The 26,003-nt window shown below is 38.0% G+C and overlaps 2 protein-coding genes across 2 annotated transcripts in view; one reads left to right on the plus strand and one right to left on the minus strand.

Annotated features, from left to right (window-relative positions):
• LOC125235406 (homeobox protein unc-42) overlaps nt 1-1,552 on the plus strand; it is a 47,295-nt gene extending 45,743 nt beyond the window's left edge. Inside the window, exon 6 of the mRNA XM_048141954.1 lies at nt 1,008-1,552. Coding sequence (XP_047997911.1) covers nt 1,008-1,117 — 110 coding nt within the window. The 3' untranslated portion in view covers nt 1,118-1,552. The remainder of the gene's footprint in view (nt 1-1,007) is intronic.
• Nucleotides 1-26,003, minus strand: part of LOC125235605 (cilia- and flagella-associated protein 61-like) — a 77,445-nt gene that overhangs the window by 26,001 nt on the left and 25,441 nt on the right. Inside the window, 20 exon segments of the mRNA XM_048142203.1 lie at nt 6,357-6,536; nt 6,841-6,873; nt 7,431-7,493; nt 8,344-8,502; nt 9,819-9,932; nt 11,380-11,553; nt 12,234-12,366; nt 13,390-13,446; nt 14,356-14,459; nt 15,387-15,556; nt 16,119-16,314; nt 17,403-17,533; nt 17,536-17,580; nt 18,109-18,266; nt 20,740-20,868; nt 21,551-21,745; nt 22,318-22,449; nt 23,124-23,236; nt 24,736-24,858; nt 25,538-25,616. Of these exon segments, the coding sequence (XP_047998160.1) occupies nt 6,381-6,536; nt 6,841-6,873; nt 7,431-7,493; nt 8,344-8,502; nt 9,819-9,932; nt 11,380-11,553; nt 12,234-12,366; nt 13,390-13,446; nt 14,356-14,459; nt 15,387-15,556; nt 16,119-16,314; nt 17,403-17,533; nt 17,536-17,580; nt 18,109-18,266; nt 20,740-20,868; nt 21,551-21,745; nt 22,318-22,449; nt 23,124-23,236; nt 24,736-24,858; nt 25,538-25,616 (2,464 nt within the window). The 3' untranslated portion in view covers nt 6,357-6,380.

A 26,003-nucleotide genomic window follows, 5' to 3' on the forward strand; every position in this document is an offset into this window, starting at 1 on the left:
AATAAAAAGGTTAAAATAGGCTTTTTTCTACGTTATATCTAAATTATTTATGAAATTTTAGCGCTCAAGATACATTTAGATGAAATAATAAAAACATTGCAAACTGCCCGGTTCATGTTTTATTTAGCTCTAATGAAATAGGGCACAGTTACGTGTAGAAATAACCATGTGGAGCTCAAAAAGTATGTACTTAGTAATATACACAACAGGTACATGCTAGGTACCTGTACCTGTACTGTTTTGTACCTAATTAAGTTATCTAAATAATGTAGTTAAGAGTTTACAGGGTTGTAATTTAGTACCTAATCTAAATAAGAGTTGGAATTTTATTTATCTATCTACTTCTATGTAAACGATTGACAAAGCACAGAATTCCACATAATAATCCATACTAATATTATAAATGGGAAAGTATGTGTGTCTGTTTGTTTGTCCGTCTTTCACGGCAAAACGGAGCAACGAATTGACTTGATTTTTTAAGTGGAGATAGTTGAAGGGATGGAGAGTGACATAGGCTACTTTTTGTCTCTTTCTAACGTGAGCGAAGCCGCGGGAAAAAGCTAGTAAATAATAAATGAATAATAAATAAATCTTTTTTGTTTTTGCGTAACGGGCGCACGATTGATAGGTATAATTTGAGCAACTACCTCTTGTTAATAATTTACGTACGTGGAGCGAAGATTGTGCGAATGAGAATATTTTTGCGGCTGCGTATCATACATTGAGTATAAAAAATCATGGATTGCGTCACAGAAATCAGACCACATACATATTTTAAGACAAAGACCGCGAAAAACTACAATAATATCCTCTTTGATCATACTTATACCAATAGACGATGTATATTTCGGGGAAAGCTCTAACGATTTCGATGAAATTTGTTATGGAAAGGCTTTTGGAGACACCTAATATAGATCTTATCTCTGGGAAAACGCACATTTTTGTTGTGTGGTTTCCAGATATTTCTTAATTTGGGTATATTTATAATACCATTGCTTGTTACACAGGCATGAGCGCAGAGGACGAGTGGTACAACAAGTCGCTATCGGCCCTGCGGATGAACAGCGGGCACCACGCGAACCTGGCCGCCGCGCCGATGCTGCAGTATCAGACCTAATCGCTGCTCCACGGCGCCGACTATTCGGCGTCGGCGTCACCGTACGCACCCCCCTAGACTAAAGGTGAAAATGGCAGTGGCGTTGCGATACCAAATCGGTGTTACCACAAAACGTTATCCATAATTTAACCTGCGGGCGTAGCATACTAGTTGGATGAGCTTTATCGCATCGGTGCGTCTCTATCTCGTTACTGAAAAATAGTGCGAAAAGGACGGACTGACGTTATATCGTTTATCACGCAACCGTGCTTGCCTGCCTGATTCTCACTAATCCTGGTGTTTGTTGATTCGTTCTACTGAGATTCGACAGCACTCTTCATCCCATCATCTAAAAAAATGTTTCAAAATTTCCATTCCGCTACGTCACGATTTACTATAATTTTTAAGAAAAAAAAACCACCTTCCTTTGGGGTTCTGGTGATAAATACTTTCAAATGTTGGATTATGTTATCAATTCGTCTGTATATTTTTTAATGTTTGTTATTCGATATCTCCGTCATTTCTGAACCAATTTTGAAATCTGGATGATTCTGAAGTACTTACAGATGAGAATGATTATCAGAACGGAACTCTAACCAGGGGCGGCTCACTCTTCATCAGCAGTTCCACTGCACCAAATGTCACTGTTCTGGACGTAAGTGCATGCTGTTCTTATAAAAATACCAAAGTGTGCCGTTCAGATTTGAGGAGTTCCGTTCTGACCATCATCAGCAATTCCACTGCACCAAATATCACTGTTCTGGACGTAAGTGCATGCTGTTCTTATAAAAATACCAAAGTCACTATAAGTGTACCGTTCAGATTTGAGGAGTTCCATTCTGACCATCATCAGGAGTTCCACTGCACCAAATGTCACTGTTCCGTACGTAAATGCATGCTGTTCCTTTAAAAACACAAAAATCACCATATGTATGCCTTTCAGATTTGAGGAGTTCCCTCGATTGCTCCAGGATCCCATCATCAGAACTGGGTTCTGAGAAAAATGGGACCAATCTGTATGCATATACATTCAATAAAAAAAAATTTTCAAAATCGGTCTAGTAACGACGGAGATATCGAGGAACAAACATTAAAAAAAAAAAAAAACATACAGACGACTTGATAACCCCTTCCTTTGAGATTTGGAAGGCGGTTAAAAAGAATTAGTTGCCGTACGCGCCTCGCGTCGCCCTCCTATACAAAAGGTGAAAACGACGGCAGTGGCGTTGCGATACCGAATTGGAGTTTCACAAAACGTTATCCATAATCAGATTCTCACTTATTTGGTGTTTGTTACTCGTTCTACTCGGAATCGATTGCACTCTTTATCCCACCATCTAAAAAAAATGTTTCGAAAATTCCGTTCCACTGTGTCACGTTTTAGTAAAATATTTTATTGTAAGTGACGATTTTGAGACAGGTTTGTATCTGCTAACTAGATTCAGAGTAGAACGACCCAAATAAATAAGTAGTGAGAATCAGGTTCTGGACAACGTTTTGTGAAAATGTCTAAACTTAGACGAATTTAGGCATCATATACAAAGTGGAAACGACTTCTTGTCGTTTCGAATTAGTGCGTACCAGAATGCGACACAGGCCCGATTTTGAATTAAGAGCACTCGATTTCATCATTCAGAAATCTGTGTAAAACGGCGGCGGCGGGTATCTTTCAAATATGAATGGTGAAATTTGGGAAACCGTGATATTGACAACTTCAATGCAGATACATAATCGAGCAGAGAAATTAAAAAAACCGGCCAAGAGCGTGTCGGGCCACGCTCAGTGTAGGGTTCCGTAGTTTTCCGTATTTTTCTCAAAAACTACTGAACCTATCAAGTTCAAAACAATTTTCCTAGAAAGTATTTATAAAGTTCTACTTTTATGATTTTTTTCATATTTTTTAAACATATGGTTCAAAAGTTAGAGGGGGGGGGACGCACTTTTTTTTCCTTTAGGAGCGATTATTTCCGAAAATATTATTATTATCAAAAAACAATCTTAGCAAACCCTTATTAATTTTTCAATACCTATCCAACAATATATCACACGTTGGGGTTGGAATGAGAAAAAATATCAGCCCCCCGTTTACATGTAGGGGGGGTACCCTAATAAAACATTTTTTTCCATTTTTTATTTTTGCACTTTGTTGGCGTGATTGATATACATATTGGTACCAAATTTCAGCTTTCTAGTGCTAACGGTTACTGAGATTATCCGCGGACGGACGGACGGACGGACGGACGGACGGACGGACGGACGGACGGACGGACGGACGGACGGACGGACGGACAGACAGACATGGCGAAACTATAAGGGTTCCTAGTTGACTACGGAACCCTAAAAATGGACCCGCAGGTCTCAAAGTGGAATATTTTGTTTACTAATTTACTAAAATCCTAAGGATGATCTTCAAAGATAATTTTAGTCTTCTGCTAATCAACGCCACTGTACCAAACTAGTTTTTCCTAGCAATTTAAACTATCTTGGCAAAGAGATGATCAATTTGTATGTATTATATATGTTAAACTGTAATTTTTTTGGCATAGTTTGAATCGTTATGAAAATTCAAGGATCTTATAGCGACAAAAACGATAATACTAAACACCGATAATTTGTTAACTGAGAATCAAAGGAAAATAGTATTAAACAGTATTTCAGATACGGTTTCAAATAAAATGAAAAATTACAGTTACTCCCGATAATACAGAAAATGATAAGTACAGCTATATATTGGCGATTCATCATTTGAATTTTTTCCAATTACTTAGACAGTAAGACCAAAATGCAAGACTTCAATAATCGAACTAATAAAAAATTAAGTTATTTATAATCATTAAGTATGTCTTCTGCATAGTTCACTTCTTTCTGTACAACTGCTCGATTGGTCAAAATCTATTTTAAAACCAGAATCACACATTTTGCTATACAATATTTGTTCAGTTAAATTATCTAGTGTTTTTTATGAGATTAAGATACAAAATGGATGTTTGCGGAAGTTGATATGTTATCGAATATTCTAGGCATACATATAAATTCTAAACTGAAATGACTTATCTATATAATTATTATTTATCCATACTAATATTATAAATGGGAAAGTGTGTGTGTCTGTTTGTTTGTCCGTCTTTCACGGTAAAACGGAGCGACGTATTGAGGTGATTTTTTAAGTGGAGATAGTTGAAGAGATGGAGCACTTGGGATAGGCTACTTTTTGTCTCTTTCTAACGCGAGCGAAGCCGCGGGCAAAAACTAGTTCAATATAAAAACCCATATATCTGTTTCCGCAATCATCGTATTTAGATATTTATATATAGGTACAAATAGTGTTATAATTTGAATATGAATAATTTGTTCTACGACATTTTAAGGTAAATCAACGTGTATGCTAGTCTGTACAGCCATTTAAATCGGTTAAGTGATAACTTGATAAGTATTGTAATTTCATGATTGTTGTATTGATTCTGATATAAAAAGTCTTTATTTGATAGCTCTAATCAAAATGGAAATGAAAATATTTTAAATGGAGGTGTTTCAAACACTTAAATTATTAACAGGGCAATAAAACAGCTTTGACATTTGCTAATTGTACCCGCTAAAACGTAAGCAACTACGTAACTATTCGAAAAGTAATTGTACTGATAGTTGTCAGAATATCAGTTTTTCCACCTACTTTCTCGAATTCAGAACTTTCAAGGTACAGTTCGAACCTTTTTAGAACTGAAACGAAACTTTCAGGGCCGTGTGGTATAATAACTACGTACACCTAATACTATTATAAATACACCTAAGGGCCACTTGCAACAACGAAAATGGTGGGTTAACCCTCGGGTTAAGATGGTCTTTGGTTCAGACTTAAAAAATACGAGTATCTATTTGTCTAAGAATATTTTGGAGCTATCAAATAAAGTGTGTTATAAAGTTAATATTCTTTATCAGTGCAACTCATCAAGTGTAAATAATCGTTTTGCATGATAATGATATTTTGTAAGATGTTAACAGCTCAACGATATCATAGCGTTAACTAATTATTGTCTAGTCAAATTAAAATATAAGCGGCCGTTACATTCTCATCTGGTATTCAATTGGAGCAAATGCGCCCCGGCTCATTACACGGAGCGAGAACTCTTATGCGGATTTCATTACATACGTAGTAGTATTTGATAGATGTGCTGAATTGCATGTAGCCGCGACAACTCGACATTCCGCAATGTAGCTGAAATCACATGTGAGTTCGCGCCGCGTCTAAATGTGCCTTGATTACCTACTCCTAAGGAATACGTATGTACATCTAGCGCCACTTCAAGCATGATCTCTCGCGTTAGAAAACAACTCATGGTAGCTAGTCAGAAAGAGGTTATGGTTACAAATACTCTGTGGAAGCATTTATCCTATCTGACTGCGCCAGTTAGGCTTTGGACGCATTTGTAAAAACAGATTTAAATAAAACTCATCTCATGCGTTTTCACACTGATTAAAATTTGATCTCATAGTTTTATATACCATAAATGTAATTGACTACCTAATTATTTATTCCAAATATGAATGTTTTGAATTGTGTACAAACAGAATCATATCAAGTAAGACTGTTTCGGCAAAAAATCTCTATTCATCGATGGCCATCCTGTGCATTCTGTAAATATAATATTTAAGAAACATTGTCTAAATAATGAACATGTGTAAAATGGAATAAAATTGTCTAAAACGTATTGAATTCGTTTTTCTTAGAGAAGTAATATGTAAAAATATTACCTTCTCTAACCTGCGTATAGAAATTAAATGTGCATCAGTTATAACTGCTACTATTGATTTATTGGTACAACCAAGGAGTTTCTCTGATCACTAAAATCTGTAATTATCTTTTGCAGCAAGCTTACTTTCTATCATTCATAGTCTTATTATACTACATAAGGTCTGGCTTGTAGTAATATTGCGGGTTCAGCACCCGGTTGCGGTCGAGGTAGTGCGCGCGGGTGAGCTCTAACGATGCTGTCACCGCCCAAGCGTTCCATAATCCCACTCCTTATCTACACAACACTAAACTACATGGGTATATACTGCGGAAACCTTACCTTCTGTCCTCCGCAGTTAATGTACTATATAAGGTCAAGCTTGATCTGTGCGTACTGCGGGTTTAACACCCGGTTGCGGTCGGGACAGTGCGCCAGGTAATTGTCACAGTACAGTCACCGCCCAAGGCGTTCTATAATAGCCCCAGCCCTTATCTACACAAACTAAACTTCATATACTGCAGCAAGCTTACCTTCTGTCCTCCGTAGTTAAAATTCTATATAAGGTCAGGCTTGATCTGTGCGTATTGCGGATTCAGCACCCGGTTGCGGTCGAGGTAGTGCGCCAGGTGAGCTGTCACAATCCGGTCACCACCCAAAGCGTTCCAGAATGCCCGCGCGTCGTTTCGCATTATTGTACTTTGACCGCACTCCTACAAATATTGTTTATAGGTATTTTCTTTTTACGTAACGTCAATACGGATAAGTGTGTCATAAAGAGAAGTGTTTCTAGACTTCACATTTGACCTGTTTAAACCAATTATCAGTGTTTTTGAGAGTTCATACGTTTAGTCGTTTAGGCAATGAGTAAAAAGGTGAAATGTGAAGGCCAGACACACGGTCTCCTTGTGACACATGTATCCATATTGACTACTTCAGGACTATTTTAGCTCAATATTAATCCAATTTTGAAAACGTACAACTCTCTGCCTCAATTAGAATATTTTTTATACTTACCGACGGAAGATGTTTCTTTAAGGTCTCATTCAACTGTGAACAATAAACGGGCATAATTTAGTGACCATGCAAGTTAAATACATAAATAAGAATCATTCTTAACAATATCATTATGAGGAATACGAGCATTCAGTAAACAAGACATTTAACTAAAGAACAAATGAATTTTATTAACCTTTCGTATGCGCCTGTCAAAAAATTGTCATTCATATACAAGTCATAGAAAATACATGTTAAAGTTAAAACAATATGGAACAGAGCTGCCCCTAAGCATACGAGAGGTTAATTTGTATTTTAAGTAGTCACACTTCTTTACTTAAATTATAAACTGAGACACACTAAAGGAAGAGCTATCAAGTCCACTGGCGGTGGAGCCGGACATCAAACCCATTTCTTCAGCATACACGGCTATGTCTATGTCTATTGCGTTCAAAGGCGCCTAGCCTTGAATAATAAATAATAATACACACCAAATAATTAACAACGGGTACCTACGGCGGTCGAGGTGGTAGACTTGACCGCTTTTTCTTTATCGTGTGGTAGTCTGGTAGACATCACATTTCAGTTAAGAAGATATTGTTAGCACTCACCTGGTGAGAAATGGGTATAAACCTTTCTATTACTGAGCGCACTGTACCAAGATTTGGTGCATCCTAGAAGAAACAAGTAAAAGCACATGATGAATAAAGTATACATATAGACAATGAATAGTATTGACATTATAACCTGGCCTGAGATCCGCTATAAGGAATATGGTAAATCATACATAGTGGTAATATTCAATTTACTGCATTGTAGAGGTACTTCTTCTTTAGTCGTTCCCTCAATACTGAGGATCGTGACATCATGTCATTCTGTTCTGTCTCTCCATAAGCGTCTGTCCCTCGCCAAGCGCATGGCCTCGTGCAGTTTTAATCGCATGGGTGCAGTAATTTGAGCACACCATCTAGTAGGGGGAGGTGCCTGAGGCCTCGTGCCTTCAACTTTGCCCGCTAGAGGTACATAGGCTGCCTCATTAGATTGCGTACAATCGCTATCAAATACCTAGTTAATTTCCCTTAATCTACCCTCGAACAGACGAGGGTAAGTACATTAAGGAAAATTAATGATGAGGGTATAATATATTTCATAAAAGCTATCTACTAAACGTCGATGCAAATATTAACTTAACTCATTATAACCTATAGCGGTGCCTAAGCTTCAAATGAACTAAAATCCTTTTAGGAACAATGTGCTAGATTTTCCAAATGCAAGACCAAACAATCTTTTTATTTAATCGCCTGATAGCAAGCGATCACTGCCACCCATTGATACCCGAAACACCAGAAGTGTTGGAGATACGTTGCTGGGCTTTCAGATGGGTATGCGCTCTTTGCTTGAAGGTATGAAGATCGTATCGGTCCAGAAATACCACTGGCGACAGTAAATTCCATTTAGCAATGTGGGGCAGGAAGTTTTTGGAGAAATCGGGATACAATGGGTAAAAATTGTAGTCTTACTCACCCCAGCGCAAAAGAAGTAACCCGGTTCCGAGTAACAAGTTTGGACAGTCGAGCAAGATATGGTGTTTGTGACCTTTTCCGAGCTTTCAACCCCATTTCCATTCAAACTCGTATCGTCACAAGTGATCAGCGAGAAGTGGGACTTCACTAAATCGTACACCTGTAAAATGAAGGTAAGGTGCCGAAATTTGTTTAAACAATAACCCTAATTTTATGTGTAATTTTAATGAGACGATTAAAGAAAGAAATTTGTGGAAATTCTGTGTACTTATTTACAGCGCTGCGTACAATTTCAAAGTAACAAAAGTATTACATTACCTATCTAAATATAAGTATATAAAAGAAGAAAACTGACTGACATATCAACGCACAGCCGAAACCGCTGGTCATAGAGATTCCAAATTTGGCACGTAGGTTCCTTAGGTATAAGGTGTAGAACTTAACACTAAGAAAGAATTTTTCAAAATTCACATCCGAAGGGGGTGAAATGAATGGGGGGGGGAGATTACTTTTAGTACGTGGGCGAAGCCGCAGGAAATAGCTAGTTATGTATATATAAAGAGACATTGAGTCTCTAATTACCGTAACAACATTTTACGTGCAAATATGTCTGAGTAAGTTTCCGAACGTATCTTGGTACATAGTCGATACCTACGGTTGCATGAAGATTTCATAAAGAAGCATTGAAATAAAGTTAGTGCCAAGTCTGGCCTAGCGCGTAGTGACCCTGCCTGCTAAGCCGCGGTCACGGGTTCGAATCCCGGTAAGGGCATTTATTTATGTGATGAACACAGATATTTGTTCCTGAGCCATGGAAGTTTTCTATGTATATATGTATGTATTTATCTATATAAGTAAGTATATCGTCGCCTAGCACCCATAGTACAAGCTTTGCTTAGTGTGGGGCTAGGTTGATCTGTGTAAGATGTCCCCCAATAAGTATTTTTTTTTTTTAGTTATTGGTTAGTACATAAAATCTGAATAAAGTCTCTTACCGTCCCAACATTTTGTTGACAAATATGTTTGACTAAGTAAACGGCTGCATGAAAAACTCATAAAGGGGCAATAACAAAAAAACAATGCCAAATTGCCAGTCTATGAACAATCTACTGTGTGAAGCGCTGGTGGCCTAGCGGTAAGAGCGTGCGAGTTTCGATCCAGAGGTCGCGGGTTCGAACCCCGGCTCGTACCAATGAGTTTTTCGGAACTTATGTGCGAAATGTCATTTGATATTAGCCAGTCGTTTTTCAGTGAAGGAAAACATCGTGAGGAAACCGGACTAATTCCAATAAGGCCCAGTTACCCTTCGGGTTGGAAGGCCAGATGGCAGTCGCTTTCGTAAAACTAGTGCCTACACCAAATCTTGGAATTAGTTGTCAGAGCGGACCCCAGGCTCCCATGAGCCGTGGCAAATGCCGGGATAACGCAAGGAGGATAAGGATGATGAACAATCTACTGAATCAAGCATGTTATTACCGTCCCAACATTTTGCTGGCAAATGTGTCTGAGTAAGTTTCCGAATGTTTCTTGATACAACGCCGACATCCAGGGCTGCATGAAGAACTCGTAAAAGTCGTCGATCTTGTTCATCTGTGAAATTCAATCGGCCTGATTGCATTCGAGCCGGCGCTGGCAATTTTCGCGTGTCACCAATATGTGCGAATTTCAATACAAATCTGAGCATATGTTGCAATGGTACGGTTAATTTAATATACCTTTGTACTGTATGACAGTATATGATCTAATCATACCATTTCATGTTTTAAAACCGGTACAAACACGACCGTACTAAAATATGTCGTGAAAAAAGTAATTTCGTAAATTTCGAGAAAAATAACAGGAAATATTCACGGATAATAATCATGGATAATTTGGTTGTCGAGATTGTACGCATTCGTTCTTGTAGAGCTACGCCCGTTGCACCAAGGTCAACCACACTACTTCATTATAATATGTATAGGAGAATTACGATGGATATTGGTCGTTCGTCACAAAAAATGCATAATAAAACAATGAGTATGCCTATAGAGTATTCTCTCTACATCATGTCATTCATGAAGAAGCATTCCTTTTGGTTCATATGGTCTTTTCATTACAAGTTATATTTGTCAAAATGGCGCGTGAACGTGAATGACAACATCTACCTTTAGTTTTTTATCTGTACGTAGTGCGAAAAGCTTTTCCTTCGTATATTTACGGAAACGTACGAACGTGTCATGCTATTTCAGTCTGTCTCAGTACAAGATGTACTGACGCTGTCTGAACTTCATGTTAGTTCAGAACGTTTCCGGAAAAATACGATGGAAACCCATTGCATCTGTAGATATACAACGTGTTTCCGGTATCACTCAAAACCTCAGACACCCAACTGATTTTTATTTTTTTAAACTCATCTAGAGTATTCATCTTTTAATCTGATCGTTACCTTTTTTTAATTGAATTTTTAATTTTCTGTACAGCTCTACTTGACTTTTAGCTCTACACTCAATAAAATAATTGCTAACTACCATCATAAACCATAAGACTATTTATTTGTGTACGTTACTGCAACGACATAAGGTTTACCAATAGACAGCTAAGATGTCACTGTAAAACACTTTAAAGCTTTATCACAGTAAACTTCAAATTGGACAGGTAATCGCAGTAAGCAAATTTAAACCCAATATTCAAAATGACAAGGTTGTAATTAGGTACGAGTTCAATTTGTTATGACTTATGATAAACATTAAGATTAAACTGACAAACAACGTCAAACTAGTAGCGGAAAAAATAATCGTCCAAGTAACCAGCCAGTATTAATACCCCTAAATACCGAAAAAGGTACCTAAACAACCTCTAGCAATGCGATATACACAATGTTGTATTACGAGTACAATAGAATGGGCACGTAAAAAATAACTAATAATACTAATTTAAATAAAAATATTACCAGCATCAAGATATCGCTCAATCGATTCTATTTACTCTCGATTCTGAACAAACTGTTTTCAGGTTTTTAGTGTTAAGTGAAACACGGTGTATAGATACCATTATTTACCATGTATCTTGCAAGCAAGTTGTTGAACAGAGACTCGTGTATCCCGTGGATCTGGCAGAGTATATCGTAGCAGGGGACCTTCTTGGCGAGGCACGTGATGCGATCTATGCGATGGAACTCGTCGAGTCGCAGTTGGAAATAGTTGCCGTCCTTGTCTGTAGTCAGAGCATGGCCCTGGATAAGAAGAAATTGTTTCAAGTAATCCAGACTAATATTATAAATGGGAAAATGTGTGTCTGTTTGTTAGTCCATCTTTCACATCAAAACGGAGCTACGAACTGATTTGGTTTTTTAAGTGGAGATAGTTGAAGGTAGGTAAGATAGGATAAGTAAGTGTAAGAGGCTACTTTTTGTCCCTTTCTAACCCATTACTTCCTTTAAATGGGGGGTGGAAATTTGGAGCATTTAGCAATTTTCGAATTTAACGTGAATGAAGTCGCGGGCAAAAGCTTGTTAATTAATAAAAAGTTAATTTCATAAATATTAGAAACGAATAAATTTCTTTTTTTTTGTTTTCAAAAATATACGACACGCTCATGTGTCTTATTAGACTAATATTTAAGATCATCTTTCAAATCAATCACTAAATCTACTAAAGTCAATGTGGTGAAGACTGTCTATCGGGTAAGGCCGTCTAAATGCTCTTATTTCGTCGCAACTATTGCTTTTATACACTTGAGTAGGTAATCATAAGTCGACAGTGTAAAGGGACTAAAGCTCTTGACGTTGGACTGTGACAATTCTTCTAACGCTTCTACCGGACAGGGTCCTCTCACCTGATCAAGAACTTCGTACTTACTTCATACAAGATGAGGAGTAGTGATGTCTGTTTTAATAAAGTTAAGAATACTTACTTGATGGGGCAGGGACAGTCTGACTTCCATTGGTAAATCCACACCAGGCGACTTCAGATGCAAATAATAGAGTGGGCCTGGGAATGTAGCCGCAAGTAATACAGGCGACTCAAACTCCATCACAGGTTCCCATCTAGAAAATCAAATCTCATCAAAAACAAAACAAAATGGACTGACTTGGCAATCGCAATTTACACCGTAAAATTGTGTCATGCGATTGCCAAGTTCCTACCTGGAATGAAATTGCAACATTTTTTAATTTTTGTGTGATTTATACACTAAACACTAACTGTATTGTAAATTTGAAGCTTCCAAGTGCACTAGAAGTGTCTTATTATCATTGATGATCGTGTGTCAGTCAGCCAGTGAGTGACAAAACTAAGAAACTTTGGCTAGTAATTATTCCTAAACTATTGGTTCAAATATAATGAAATTTTTAATATACCGTGTTTATATAATGACTACTTGGATGCTGAAAATTGAGGCTTCTAGTTTTATCCAGAACGGAGTAACAGGGGGTTGAAAATGGTCTGAAATGCTTCGAGAAAAGGATGGTACGGCCGTGCCTCTTTTTGCTCGACTTGGCGGGGGCACTACCGTGCCCCAAGATTTGCGTGTTTTAAGCATAGAAATAACCTAACCACAAATTTTAATTATGTTAAAACCCCCGACATAGTGGACTGATTTCCATCAAACATGACTAAGTGGACCCTTATTCTTATCCCGACTAATTCATCTTTCACACAAAAAAAAATCTAAATCGGTTCATCCATTTGGGTTGGCAGCTACTATTCCACAGACAGACAAACACGTCAAACTTATAACACCCCGTCGTTTTTGCATCGGGGGTTAAGAATATAATAGGCTTGTTTCCTACTAGTCAAATCAGCTTCTTTTTAAGAACTGTCAAAACGATTTGCTCATATGGAATAACTATGAAACACTGAGGAGTAACGTCACGGTCAATTCATTTACTTTATCTTTCTTTTTGACTTATTAAATAGAAATCATGGTTAAACATAACTACTGTCCTTTTTTTTCTTCTAATTATGTGGTGCTTTATTTCGTGCACTGCATAAAATATTTTATTTTAAGTATAGGAAATTAGCCTATACAGCGAAGCACGCAAAGCACATAAATGTACATTTTAACTTACTTTCGGTTCTTTTCCAATGACGGTCTTGTCAATGCTTCTATACTTGGATGAGGGAAGCTGAAAAATGATACAATTGTATCAAAACATTCTGAAGCCTGACTAGAAATATATGTCAAGAGGGCGCTGTTGTTCTGATGTATGCGGTGACAGTTCAATATAGTATGAAGAAAATATGTAATCCTAATGAAATTCCGCTACGTGGCACGTAATCAGTCATAAGTATATTTCTTTCGCAGCCGAATGGCAATCGTGGACGCCAGACGCCGACAGAAATGCAATCTGGCTCTGTCGCGCCACTCACGCCGATACGCAAGAGCGATAGCTAGGAACATAAGTATATTATCGTGAGCGTTTGTGCATTTGACTATGTACCCTGACTTTAATTGGCATTTTAACCAACAAAAACCGGCCAAGAGCGTGTCGGGCCACGCTCAGTGTAGGGTTCCGTAGTTTTCCGTATTTTTCTCAAAAACTACTGAACCTATCAAGTTCAAAACAATTTTCCTAGAAAGTCTTTATAAAGTTCTACTTTTGTGATTTTTTTCATATTTTTTAAACATATGGTTCAAAAGGGGGGACGCACTTTTTTTTCCTTTAGGAGCGATTATTTCCGAAAATATTAATATTATCAAAAAACGATCTTAGTACCCTTATTCATTTTTAAATACCTATCCAACAATATATCACACGTTGGGGTTGGAATGAAAAAAAATATCAGCCCCCACTTTACATGTACCCTAATAAAACATTTTTTTCCATTTTTTTTTTTGCACTTTGTTGGCGTGATTGATATACATATTGGTACCAAATTTCAGCTTTCTAGCTAGTGCTAACGGTTACTGAGATTATCCGCGGACGGACGGACGGACGGACGGACGGACGGACAGACAGACATGGCGAAACTATACCCTTATATACCCTTCCTAGTTGACTACGGAACCCTAGAAAAAGGTATACAAACTTTACCAGTTCAGTAAACTGGATCTGTATCTTGGCATGGGATCCGCAATGTCCGCTTCCGGGTCCGCCATTACGAAGGGATCCATTTGACGCAGAAATATATTCGCAAGCTGAAATTATAAGATCCTGTAATAGTGAGATTATAATCCATGCACGTATAGACCTTGGTTTCTTGCACAGCTATATAACCTAACGTAACTCATTATATATACACCTAATAAGTTCATAACCCATGAGATAAATGTCTCTCTTCTTTGTGCTGCCCTTTTCCAATTACTTGGTGTCGGGTCTCATCACACGTCTCTGCCAGGATAATCTGTCCTGGATTGTCTTGTCAGGCAAATGGGCTTCCTTGAGATCGCTTTGTATTTTTGACCACCAGGGGCCCATTTCTCGAAAGTTATTAGTCTAATAACATACGATTTGACAGTTCGTGGACTAATAATATTAGTATAATATCGTTCGAGAAATGGGCCCTAGGTTAGTGGCGCGCGGCCTCCAACTCTATTCTGTTCGGACAAACCTAGGGCAATCTTAACTACATGGTCCTCCGTCCTCACTGCGTCTTCTGGCATGTCCGTACCACCTGAGACGGTTTTCGGTTAGTTTCTGAGCGATTGGTGCGACGACCCATGAGATAAATATAACATATTTAAAATAATACACGGTAAAAGTTGACATCATAAACAATTATGGATTGAGAATTTTGGGAAGCCGCAGAATAGAGAAATAAAAGTCTTATTTGTATAGATACTTCTCTCAAAAAAAAACGCACGAGTCAGAAGCTGAGCATAGCCGTCAAACCGTTAAATTCATTATCAGCCTTTATCGCCCAATGCTCAGCATTAAGCCTCTCTTCTAGTACGCCACTTGTTCCGGTCCTGGGGCCCGTTTCTCGAAAGGTACAAGCCTTGTATTACAAGTGTGTTTCCATTACTACCCATACGATTTGACAGTTCGCGCACTTGTAATACAAGGCTTGTACCTTTCGAGAAACGGGCCCGGTCCTTTAACTGTAAAATTGAGAACGCTCTTACTGCCTCGCCAACATCCTCGGAGCAGCGGTCACGGTGCAGCTGTTGGTCGGCGCGCAACCGTCTCGAGTACTGAACACAGGTGCCCGCTCCATACACGTGGGCATCATTGGTCCTGAACTTCGTGTCGACAACTAAACCGCCGTCGTATACTAGTCCGCATTCACTTATCGCTGAAAAAAAGAATAATGTAATGGGCCAATATGGTCTACCAGACCTGATGCCATAAGTTGAGTTCTCTAGCGCGGATGAACGTAGGTACCTAACTCATGCTAGCATGTCAGGGCAATCACAAGTGAGTCATATATTATGATATTTAAATACACAGAAGCACTATGTTCCATTGATAATATTACTGGCCAATACGCTTTTATTAGAACTACGAACGAATTAACGAACCTAACCTCACGCTGGAGTGACAAAGATTGTGTTAAAAACGTTGTCAAAAAGGTGCAACATATACTCGTAGACAGAGTCAAAAAAAGCTAATTCAGCAGCGACTATGATAAAAAAAAAATATGATTGTTTAAAAACGTCATTATTTCTATGTTATCAAAATCGCTGCTAAGTATGACTCTAAAACTAAGTACTCTAAACGAAGTGGATCTTTACCTCTGACACTAGACTCTGTCATTCGCTCCTATCCTGCGCGTCTGATTCCACTCGGTCACACAGGTATTTCTGGACCTCATCGATCCATCGATCGATTTAAAACAGTAAAATAAAATATAGTACCTTTAAAAGCATAATAGTTAATAGCCTTCAAGCCGTAATAAAAGAGTGCGAAGCAGGGTATATTTATCTTGTGCAGCGGCGACATGACGTCCAGACTGGTGATACGATGGCCCTGCGTGTTCCAGCTTACGAAGTGACATTTGCGGTACACTTCAATTCCCAGATTATCTAGGCTCGCTTGAACTCTTTCGTCGATCTGAGACAAATAAAACTGTATTGTCTTCTTAGATACATAACTTTTTAAATCACTTAACGCATTGATTGCTAACGATGTCGTAGCGAAAGCACTGCTCGTAGCCGAGAAACTACTAATTACAATAATCTCCTCCCGAATCATTTAAAAGCTGTGAAAAGTGGCATTACGCATATAAAGAAGTTGAAGTCGTTCCTAGCTGAGAAAGCATAATATATTACATATTCCGTAACCAAATCTCTTACTGATAGTTTTTTAGGGTTCCGTAGTCAACTAGGAACCCTTATAGTTTCGCCATGTCTGTCTGTCTGTCCGTCCGTCCGTCCGTCCGTCCGTCCGTCCGTCCGTCCGTCCGCGGATAATCTCAGTAACCGTTAGCACTAGAAAGCTGAAATTTGGTACCAATATGTATATCAATCACGCCAACAAAGTGCAAAAATAAAAAGTGGAAAAAAATGTTTCGTTAGGGCACCCCCCCTACATGTAAAGTGGGGGCTGATATTTTTTTTCATTCCAACCCCAATGTGTGATATATCGTTGGATAGGTATTAAAAAATGGTTTACTCATATCGTTTTTTGATAATATTAATAGTTTCAGAAATAATCGCTCCTAAAGGAAAAAAAAGTGCGTCCCCCCCCCTCTAACTTTTGAACCATATGTTTAAAAAATATGAAAAAAATCACAAAAGTAGAACTTTATGAATACTTTCTAGGAAAATTGTTTTGAACTTGATAGGTTCAGTAGTTTTTGAGAAAAATACGGAAAACTACGGAACCCTACACTGAGCGTGGCCCGACACGCTCTTGGCCGGTTTTTGTAAATAATATTTATCTCCTAAAGTAACAACATTAGTAGTTTAATATTAAAGTTAGTAATTAGTAGTTTTCTTATTCTTTAATATGTACTTAGTTAATTTAAGGAATATTTGCCTTAGGTACCCTACCAGGGTCCATGAGGAACTATATATTATTTTGTAACAACTTGTATTTATTTACCATGGTGCAATAAACGATTATGGTTACGACGTCCACTTCGTCGTATAATGTCACTATTGTCACTAATAGTGTAATCCCAGTCAAAAGCTACGCACCAATTCATCATTAAAACAGTTGACTCTCATCACGTTGCGGTCAACCGGCGGGAATGGCTCCACGAAGGCGATCTCCTGAGGACTGATACCCAGCTCGAGCAGAGCCGCCATAGTGCTGTAAGAGTCAGATGGTCTCCGTATACGATTATCCGCTTATTGGGGCTTAACTGTTCACGACCTGAACAACAAACAATCAAAACATGTTGATATTCCAAAGGGGATATGAGGGAGATTTCGACGTTGTAAGCGTACCTATAAAGGACTATTCTTGAACCGCTGGTGGTGTATCCTCCTGGATCCTGGTGCCCTCGTACGAGTACATAAATTTTGAACTTTTACAAGAATAAAAGAAAGTTCTAAATTCAAAAGCACAAAAAATTGCCAGTTATCCAGGAGGGTATAGTAGCTTTGGTACACAGTTTACACACTTCAATACGGCTACCAATTTTTTACACTTTTAAAGTACTTCATCACGACATGGATATTTTTAAATTTAAAACAGAAGAAAGTCGTCTAAAGGGTCAAAAGGTCATATGTTTTATTTAAGCTGGATCCGCGCTTGTTTATTCTCAAGCGTCTCAACATCTAAACTGACAAGTGGTCGATGGGCTACGGCCACAGCAAAAAATTTAAACGATTTTAAGTCTCAGGCAGAGTTTCAGCCTATTAAAAAAATAATACTAATGTTAAAATTAAAGTTCCGTACGTGCACTTGTCATGGACTTCAGCCTTCTCAAGCAAAGGTTGGCTTCATACATGGAGTTAATCACAAATACGTTGTCGGGCAACTCGGGCCGCGGCGGCACTTTGTCTGGCCGGTACTTGGGGTTGTCCATCAATGTCCTCTCACAGGGCTTGCCCTTACTGTTTCAGAACAAATAAAATTAAAAACAAAGTTGTTATTTATACCAGGCGGCCTAGCTAAAATGACAATAGATCACGCTCCTTGGTGAAACGCAACCAGTTTTACATGCATTGGCATTCCTTCGTATTGACGAAAGAGTAATCGTTTAGTTTAGTTTATTTCTCTCATTTATACAAATTTCACACAATTAAAATTTACATTTCAGCTTAGCTATTCGTATAACGATCGTTACAAAAGAAAAAATAAAATTAAAATTACAAATAAAATGGAAACAAGCATTGCGAACAAAAAAAAATATTAAAACGTCATATTGGTAAAAATAAAAATAAATACAGATTTAGTACTACCAAAGAGGATCAAGTTTTATAGAGAGTTACTGTCAAAGTAACTTACGCACAAGCCTGGTTACGTTATGGTATCATTCTATGGGGCCATGGCAGTGATGCCCACGATCTCCTTGTAGCCCAAAAAAAATGTGTCCGCATCCTAACCAATAAAAAACAAACTGACAGCTGCAAAAAACTTTTCACTAACCTTAAAATTTTAACTCTCCCATACACACATCTTCATAACATCTTCGAAATTTCAAACTTTGTCAGAAAGAACATACATTTATTTGAATTTTGTAAAAGTGCACGTCGTAATGATAAGCTCTCTCCCCCGGAACCAATTTTAGATATCTATAAAAACGGCCCATATTTCAGAGCGATACAGATTTATAATAAACTGCCAAACAATATTAGAAATATAAAAAACCTTAACTCATTCTCATCAAAATTAAAAACACTTTTAATATCAAAGGCATATTATTCCGTCCAAGAGTATATGGAGGACAAATGTTTATAACTAGATATACTTAAGATACTACTAATAACTATTATTTTCCTATGTGCTCTCTTGAGTATACCTAAATATTAGTAAGTATTCCTACTTACTGAATACAAAAATAGGCTAGGACAAAATAATTCGCTAATATGTAAACACTACTTTTAAGTATTTGTTTTGTTTTACGATAACTAGATATAAGACTGCTTTGCAATGCCCTCTCAGGGCGCCATGTCGCTCTATTTTAATGAAATGTAACAACTCTACGTGTACCATGGTTCGCAATAAAGATATTCTATTCTATTCTATTCTAAAATGTGTAATCAGAATCACAGTGCATAGACTGCCATCTCTCGACACAGGCTTAAATCTTTTGAACCTCAATTTTGACCTTTTGGCCCATATTTTTAGCACGATATGTGTTAAAATGACAAATATTAATATTAGCGCCATCTAGCTGAGCGTACCCCAAAGGTGTAATGCCATCTAGGCCACCGTACCTTTTTAGGGTTCCGTAGTAAACTAGGAACCCTTATAGTTTCGCCATGTCTGTCTGTCCGTCTGTCCGTCCGTCCGTCCGTCCGTCCGTCCGTCCGTCCGTCCGTCCGTCCGTCCGTCCGTCCGCGGATAATCTCAGTAACCGTTAGCACTAGAAAGCTGAAATTTGGTACCAATATGTATATCAATCACGCCAACAAAGTGCAAAAATAAAAAATGGAAAAAAATGTTTTATTAGGGTACCCCCCCTACATGTAAAGTGGTGACTGATATTTTTTTTTTCATTCCAACCCCAACGTGTGATATATTGTTGGATAGGTATTAAAAAATGAATAAGGGTTTACTTTTTTGATAATATTAATATTTTCGTAAATAATCGCTCCTAAAGGAAAAAAAAGTGCGTCCCCCCCCTCTAACTTTTGAACCATATGTTTAAAAAATATGAAAAAAATCACAAAAGTAGAACTTTATACAGACTTTCTAGGAAAATTGTTTTGAACTTGATAGGTTTAGTAGTTTTTGAGAAAAATACGGAAAACTACGGAACCCTACACTGAGCGTGGCCCGACACGCTCTTGGCCGGTTTTTTCTGTATGGTACTGAGGTACGTATTTTTCTTAGACTTTATCTGTCTATACGGAGTTTTATATCGTCACTACTTTTAAAAAAACTTGTATCTTCGTCTGTCAATAAAAAGAAAATTGTAGTAAGTATGTATGGAATGCATATAGACTTACTGCGTTTTAACTTTGAGGAGCAGCGTGAGATACGAGATTTTTTTCAAAGTAGTGACGATATGTCTTTGGTACTACATAGTACAAATCAAAAATAACCAATGTCAATAATAGAGAGAGATAACTACGATACCCTACAAGTACGAAGGCAAAGGAAATAGGGACTTAGGCCAATAGGATTCCTTGTTATCCCAGCGACCTTATCGTACAAAATCTGTGCATGCAATGCTTGAGTACCATAATTTAATTTAAGTCAGTTTAGAATCCAGGTACTCGGCCATAGCGTGTGGCTATTGGCTAACCGCTTAGGCCCACTTGCACCAACCACTTAACTCAGCGTAAGTGGGCTGTCATCTGTCAAATTCCATATAAAATAGTGGGTTAAGTCTGTTTTATTTTGGCTTGCGATACCTACCCCACCTTTTTGCTATGAGCGAAGGACTCCGCCAAATAATCTGGATGTTGGAACTGTTGACCGCACGTCAACACCAGCTCGTCATAATACTTCACCGCCCCACTGCAAAGTCGGATGAACTTCTTCTTTCTGAAATTGGACACAAAAAAATTGTACTCGGGCGACCGAGCGTCACTCGGAGTTCTATTTTATTATAAAGAGAAACACGAAAACTCAAAATTCGCGTTTCCCAGGACCTAAGACTAATCTAGATCAATTTTTCACCCTCGAAAAGCCCCGCATAACAATATTCAGCGAAATCATTTCAGATCGCCGGTATAACTATATGCCTAAATATACAAGAATTGCTCATTTAGGCCCACTACACCAACAACTTAACTCAAGGTTAGTGGGCTGTCATCTGTCAAATTCCATATAAAATGGTGGGTTAACCCTCGGGTTAACCCTCCATTTTCGTTGGTGCAAGTGGCCCTTAAGGGTATTAGATACATATAAGACAATCTCCATAGTAATACAGATGTAGGCTCCAGATACATATCCGTGCGTCGGACACTCCTGGGTACATTCACAATAGCATCGGTAGACCGTGAACACGAGGGTCATATCAATAAATATCCATACTAATATTATTAATGGGAAAGTGTGTGTCTGTTTGTTTGTCCGTCTTTCAAGGCCAAAACGTAGCGATGCATTGACGTGATTTTTTAAGTGGAGATAATTGAAGGGATGGAGAGTAACATAGGATACTTTTTGTCTCTTACTAACGCGAGCGAAGTCGCGGGCAAAAGCTAGTTAGTAAATTAAAGTGTACCTGTCAATCTCGACCAAAACGCCAGTAATACAGTCGACATAGTAATACAGAGGGAGGCTCTTCAGATACCGGTCCGTGTAGCGACCACTCCTCGGCACGCAGGTCTCTGCCGCAGGTATACATTCACAGAGCATCGGGAGACCGTGCTCGGAGACAAGGGTTATGTTCGTAAACGTCAGGTAACGGGATGCAGGACTGTATGGAAAAATATGCAAATTTGTTAATTTTATGAGATGATCAAAATGTTTTAATAGGTACGTAAGTTTTATGCACATAATCACTTCTCAAGCGTTCCAGCCTTCCAGAATTTAATGCTAAAATTAAAGTAGTTTTGGTTTCGGGCGAAACTAGAGACAAAACCGGTTCGGTTCCATATCGATCAGACAAAATTAAAATTACATTTCTAAAATTAAATTATTGGAATTATCTCGTCTCAAGCATAGACAAAAAGAAGGATAGCGGAAGCGTTTATCCTTTGGTTAGTATTGTGTAAGGTCAAATTTCAGTAATATTTTTAAATAAATGGAAAAATTTACTCCTCCGGCAGGACTCGAACCTGCGACCTCTGGCTTTGCCGGTGCTATCTCGCTCGCAACTGCGCCACGGAGGCCTGCAGAATGTGTGCGAATTCATCCATGCCTTCCCTCAATTCTTAAACGCCTTAGGGGCTTTCTCTTTAATTTAAAAATATGTAATATCGCTCGCAGACGTTTCTGCATGATCAAAAACAAAATTTCAGTAAGCTTTAATGATTCAGTATTACTCACCCCATCAGTAGAGATTCTATAAAGGCCAGTCCAGTTCGGCTGGCACCAACCACCACGATTCCATGGTTCACATCCACTTTGGGTAACGCTGTCAAGGGGGTCTCAATGCCAAACAGGGCGCAACTTGTGGTTCTGTATAAAAATGCATGAGTCGAATTTCACACTGAGCATCTTTCAGATCACCGTAAGTGCGTTTTTACAGTATCCGATCCGATATCGGATGTCGGAGTCGGACCGACATGCCATACATTACAGGCGCCATCTTGGATTTTTTCCATTGAAATCCTTCCGACATCCGATATCGGGTCGGATAATGTGAAAACGGCCTAACGCTTCTGAACTTATTAGGAACGAAATAAATTATTTATTCTATGAATAGATTTTTTTTTTTAGTAGACGCACTACGTACAAGATAATTATACATTTTATTTTATTAAATTATAAGTACCTAAATTAAAACATTAAAATTATATACAGTATATTCAATACAAATACAATGCCTTAATTAATACCTTACCTGCTACTTAAAATACCAATAAGACTAAAATATATGTACAAAACTCGTCCCGTGCCCTTCCAGACGCAAAGGTTCCTATCACACTCGACGCGTTTCTACGCTGAATTGCGATAGACAGAGCCTCTGCATCAGAAAAGACCCGAAACGAGAAGAGAAGTAAATTAAAATAGATATCATAATACCAAAAAAATGGCCAAGTCCATCCCAACACCAAGTTCCCATCGGTGGACTTGGTCACTTTTTCTTTGGTTTATGATATCATTTTATTTGTTTTATATAAACAACTTACGAAGTCCTCACTTTATCCAGGTATTCGATCCCGGTGATATTTGGCATGAAATGGCGGTACGGCACGATGGGAACCATTCTTCCTGCTAGCGACATTATGTGTCGGCTGGTATACTGCAATTATTTATATTTTTCATCATATTAAATGACATTAAGTTATTAACATAGACGTTAAAAGAGTCGTGAGACATAATATTCAAATAATACCTAAAAACAACACACGTAAAACATATCTGAAAATAATAATGCAAAACCGGAACTACAAAAAAAACAAATATATATATAATATATATATTAAGCCGCGGTTCTGGGTTCGAATCCCAGTAAGGGCATTTATTTGTGTGATGAGCACAGATATTTGTTCCTGAGTCTTGGATGTTTTCTATGTATATAAGTATGTATTTATACACCGTGTTTCACTTAACACTAAAAACCTGAAAACCGTTTGTTCAGAATCGAGAGTAGAATCGATTGAGCTATATCTTGATGGGGGTAATATTTTTTGTTTTAATTTGTATTATTAACTATTGTTTACGTGACCATCCTACAAATTCGTAATACAACATTGTGCATATCATATTGCTAGAGGTTGTATACCTTTTTCAGTATTTAGGGGTATTAATACTGGCTGGTTACTTGGACGATTATTATTTCCGCTACGAGTTTGACGTTGTGCGTCACTTTAATTTTAAAGTTTATCATAAGTCATAACAAATTGAACTCTTACCTAATTACAACCTTGTCATTTTGGATGTTAGGTTTAAATTTGCTTACTGCGTCACCTGTCCAATTTGAAGTTTACTGTGACACAGTTTAACGTGCTTTACAGTGACATAGCTGTCTATTGGTAAACCTTATGTCGTTGCAGTAACGTACACAATTAATCAGTTTTAAGGTTTACAATGGTAGCTAGCAATTATTTTATTGAGTGTAGAGTTAAAAGTCGAGTAGAGCTGCACAGAAAATTAAATATTCAATTTAAAAAAATAATAATCATAAAATTAAAAAATGAATATTCTAGATACGTTTAAAAAAATAAAAATCAGTTGGGGTGTCTGAGGTTTTGAGTGATACCGGAAACACGGTGTATATATTTAAGTATGTATATCGTCGCTTAGCACCCATAGTACAAGCCTTGATTAGTTTGGGGCTAAGTTGATCTGTGTAAGGTGTCCCCAATATTTATTTTATTTTTTATTTATTATTACCAGTTGCAGCTGACAGTTTTGTAACTTAGGGCCCATTTTCAGGGATTTTACCTACATTGCGGACTGTTGAGGTTACACACAATTCAGCACACCAACAAATGCCGTAATGTAATGAAAATCGCATTTCAGTGAGTTAAGTTGTCATAATAGTACATTACGATACAAGTGCGATAAATAAGGATTCGAAACGAGTGGCAATAAATCAAAACACAAGTAACGTAGAGTGTTTTAAATCGACACGAGTTGCGAATTACTTATTTGAGCATGTATCGTACAACGTTTTACAGTACATAATTAGGGCCACAAGTGAGGTAACATAGCGCCATATGTAATTAAGTACTGTAAAAAATATTAAGTAGGTAACACAGAAATTTAAGTCTTCAACCAAACAAAAATATTACTGACCTTGCCAGTTTTCGATAGCTGGCTCGGCCAGAATAAATTGTAGAATTTCGACTGGCGTATGAGGTCGCGGAGAAACCAGCGCGCGTGGGGCTCCAAGGCAGGCGAAAGTACGCCTGCCACGATCTGCCACAATCAGAAAATATTTAATATTTTAATCAATAAGTGTACCTACATAAAGTGACAATGACAATATTGTCAAAGTGTCTACATTAACACATTACCAGACATAAAATGGCGCACTAGGTCAGAAACCGGTCGTAACACAACGCGCTTGAACACCCAGCGGGTTCTCCGTCATCTAAGCAAAGTCCACGAGCGCACACCAGGCGGGTTCTTGGTTAAAGGGTTCCTTTGAACACTAACTGAACAATTGGGTACCTACCAAGCTATACGTTGGTATCAATTTCGATAGCCCCGCCAGTAGGTACATGACACATACAATTTAAATGACAAACCTCTATAAAAGTACATAATTAACGTTTACTTAACCCTTACACTGGTGAAGCTATCAAAATCGCTGTACTTGCCTTTGTACACACGCCGCTATCCCAATAAAGCTATATTATAACCTATATGTACTCGTAGCAGCACCGTACCTTTCGGTGCGGTGCTGCTACGAGTACATACCTAACTGATTTTGTGAAATAAAGGCAGGCGGACGATCCTTTACATATTATTTTCCACGGAGAGATAATCAGGTTTTAAAAAACTTCGCAGTCACCCAGGCTATGAACAGTAAGTGGGGAAGCAATAACATTTACCTGGTAAGTAAATGGATTTAAAACAAGTTGATTTGACTCACCGCTCCGTCGGTGCCTGCGCTTCTTGGTTCAGGTTCTAGGTCGTATTGCGTTCGGACCCCAACACAATTATCTAAAGACCTGCCCGGGAATTTATAGTCATTCATTTTATCAATTTTAAAGTATATAACATAAAATATATGTATTACTAGCTTTTACCCGCGGCTTCGCCCGCGTAATAAAAGTATTCTTATTGAAACGTTTACAAAAAATAAGATTTTCATTTGGATATATTATTATATATTATTGAAAATGGAGAATGATAAAGAGGCTACGATATATGTATGTATTTGCAGGGATCTCACACTCAAGGTGGTTTTCCACCGGGAGAGCGTGACTGGGCAGAGCGGAGAGGGAATTGAAATTAGTATAGCGAATTTTAAATTCTCGCCCAGCGCATCTTTGATGGAAATAGTAAAGATTGACTTGGATGTGCGGGACTTTAATTGAGATATTTGTTAGTGTAAA

Source organism: Leguminivora glycinivorella, chromosome 17 (assembly GCF_023078275.1).
Source record: "Leguminivora glycinivorella isolate SPB_JAAS2020 chromosome 17, LegGlyc_1.1, whole genome shotgun sequence".
Taxonomy (NCBI): Eukaryota; Metazoa; Arthropoda; class Insecta; order Lepidoptera; family Tortricidae; genus Leguminivora; species Leguminivora glycinivorella.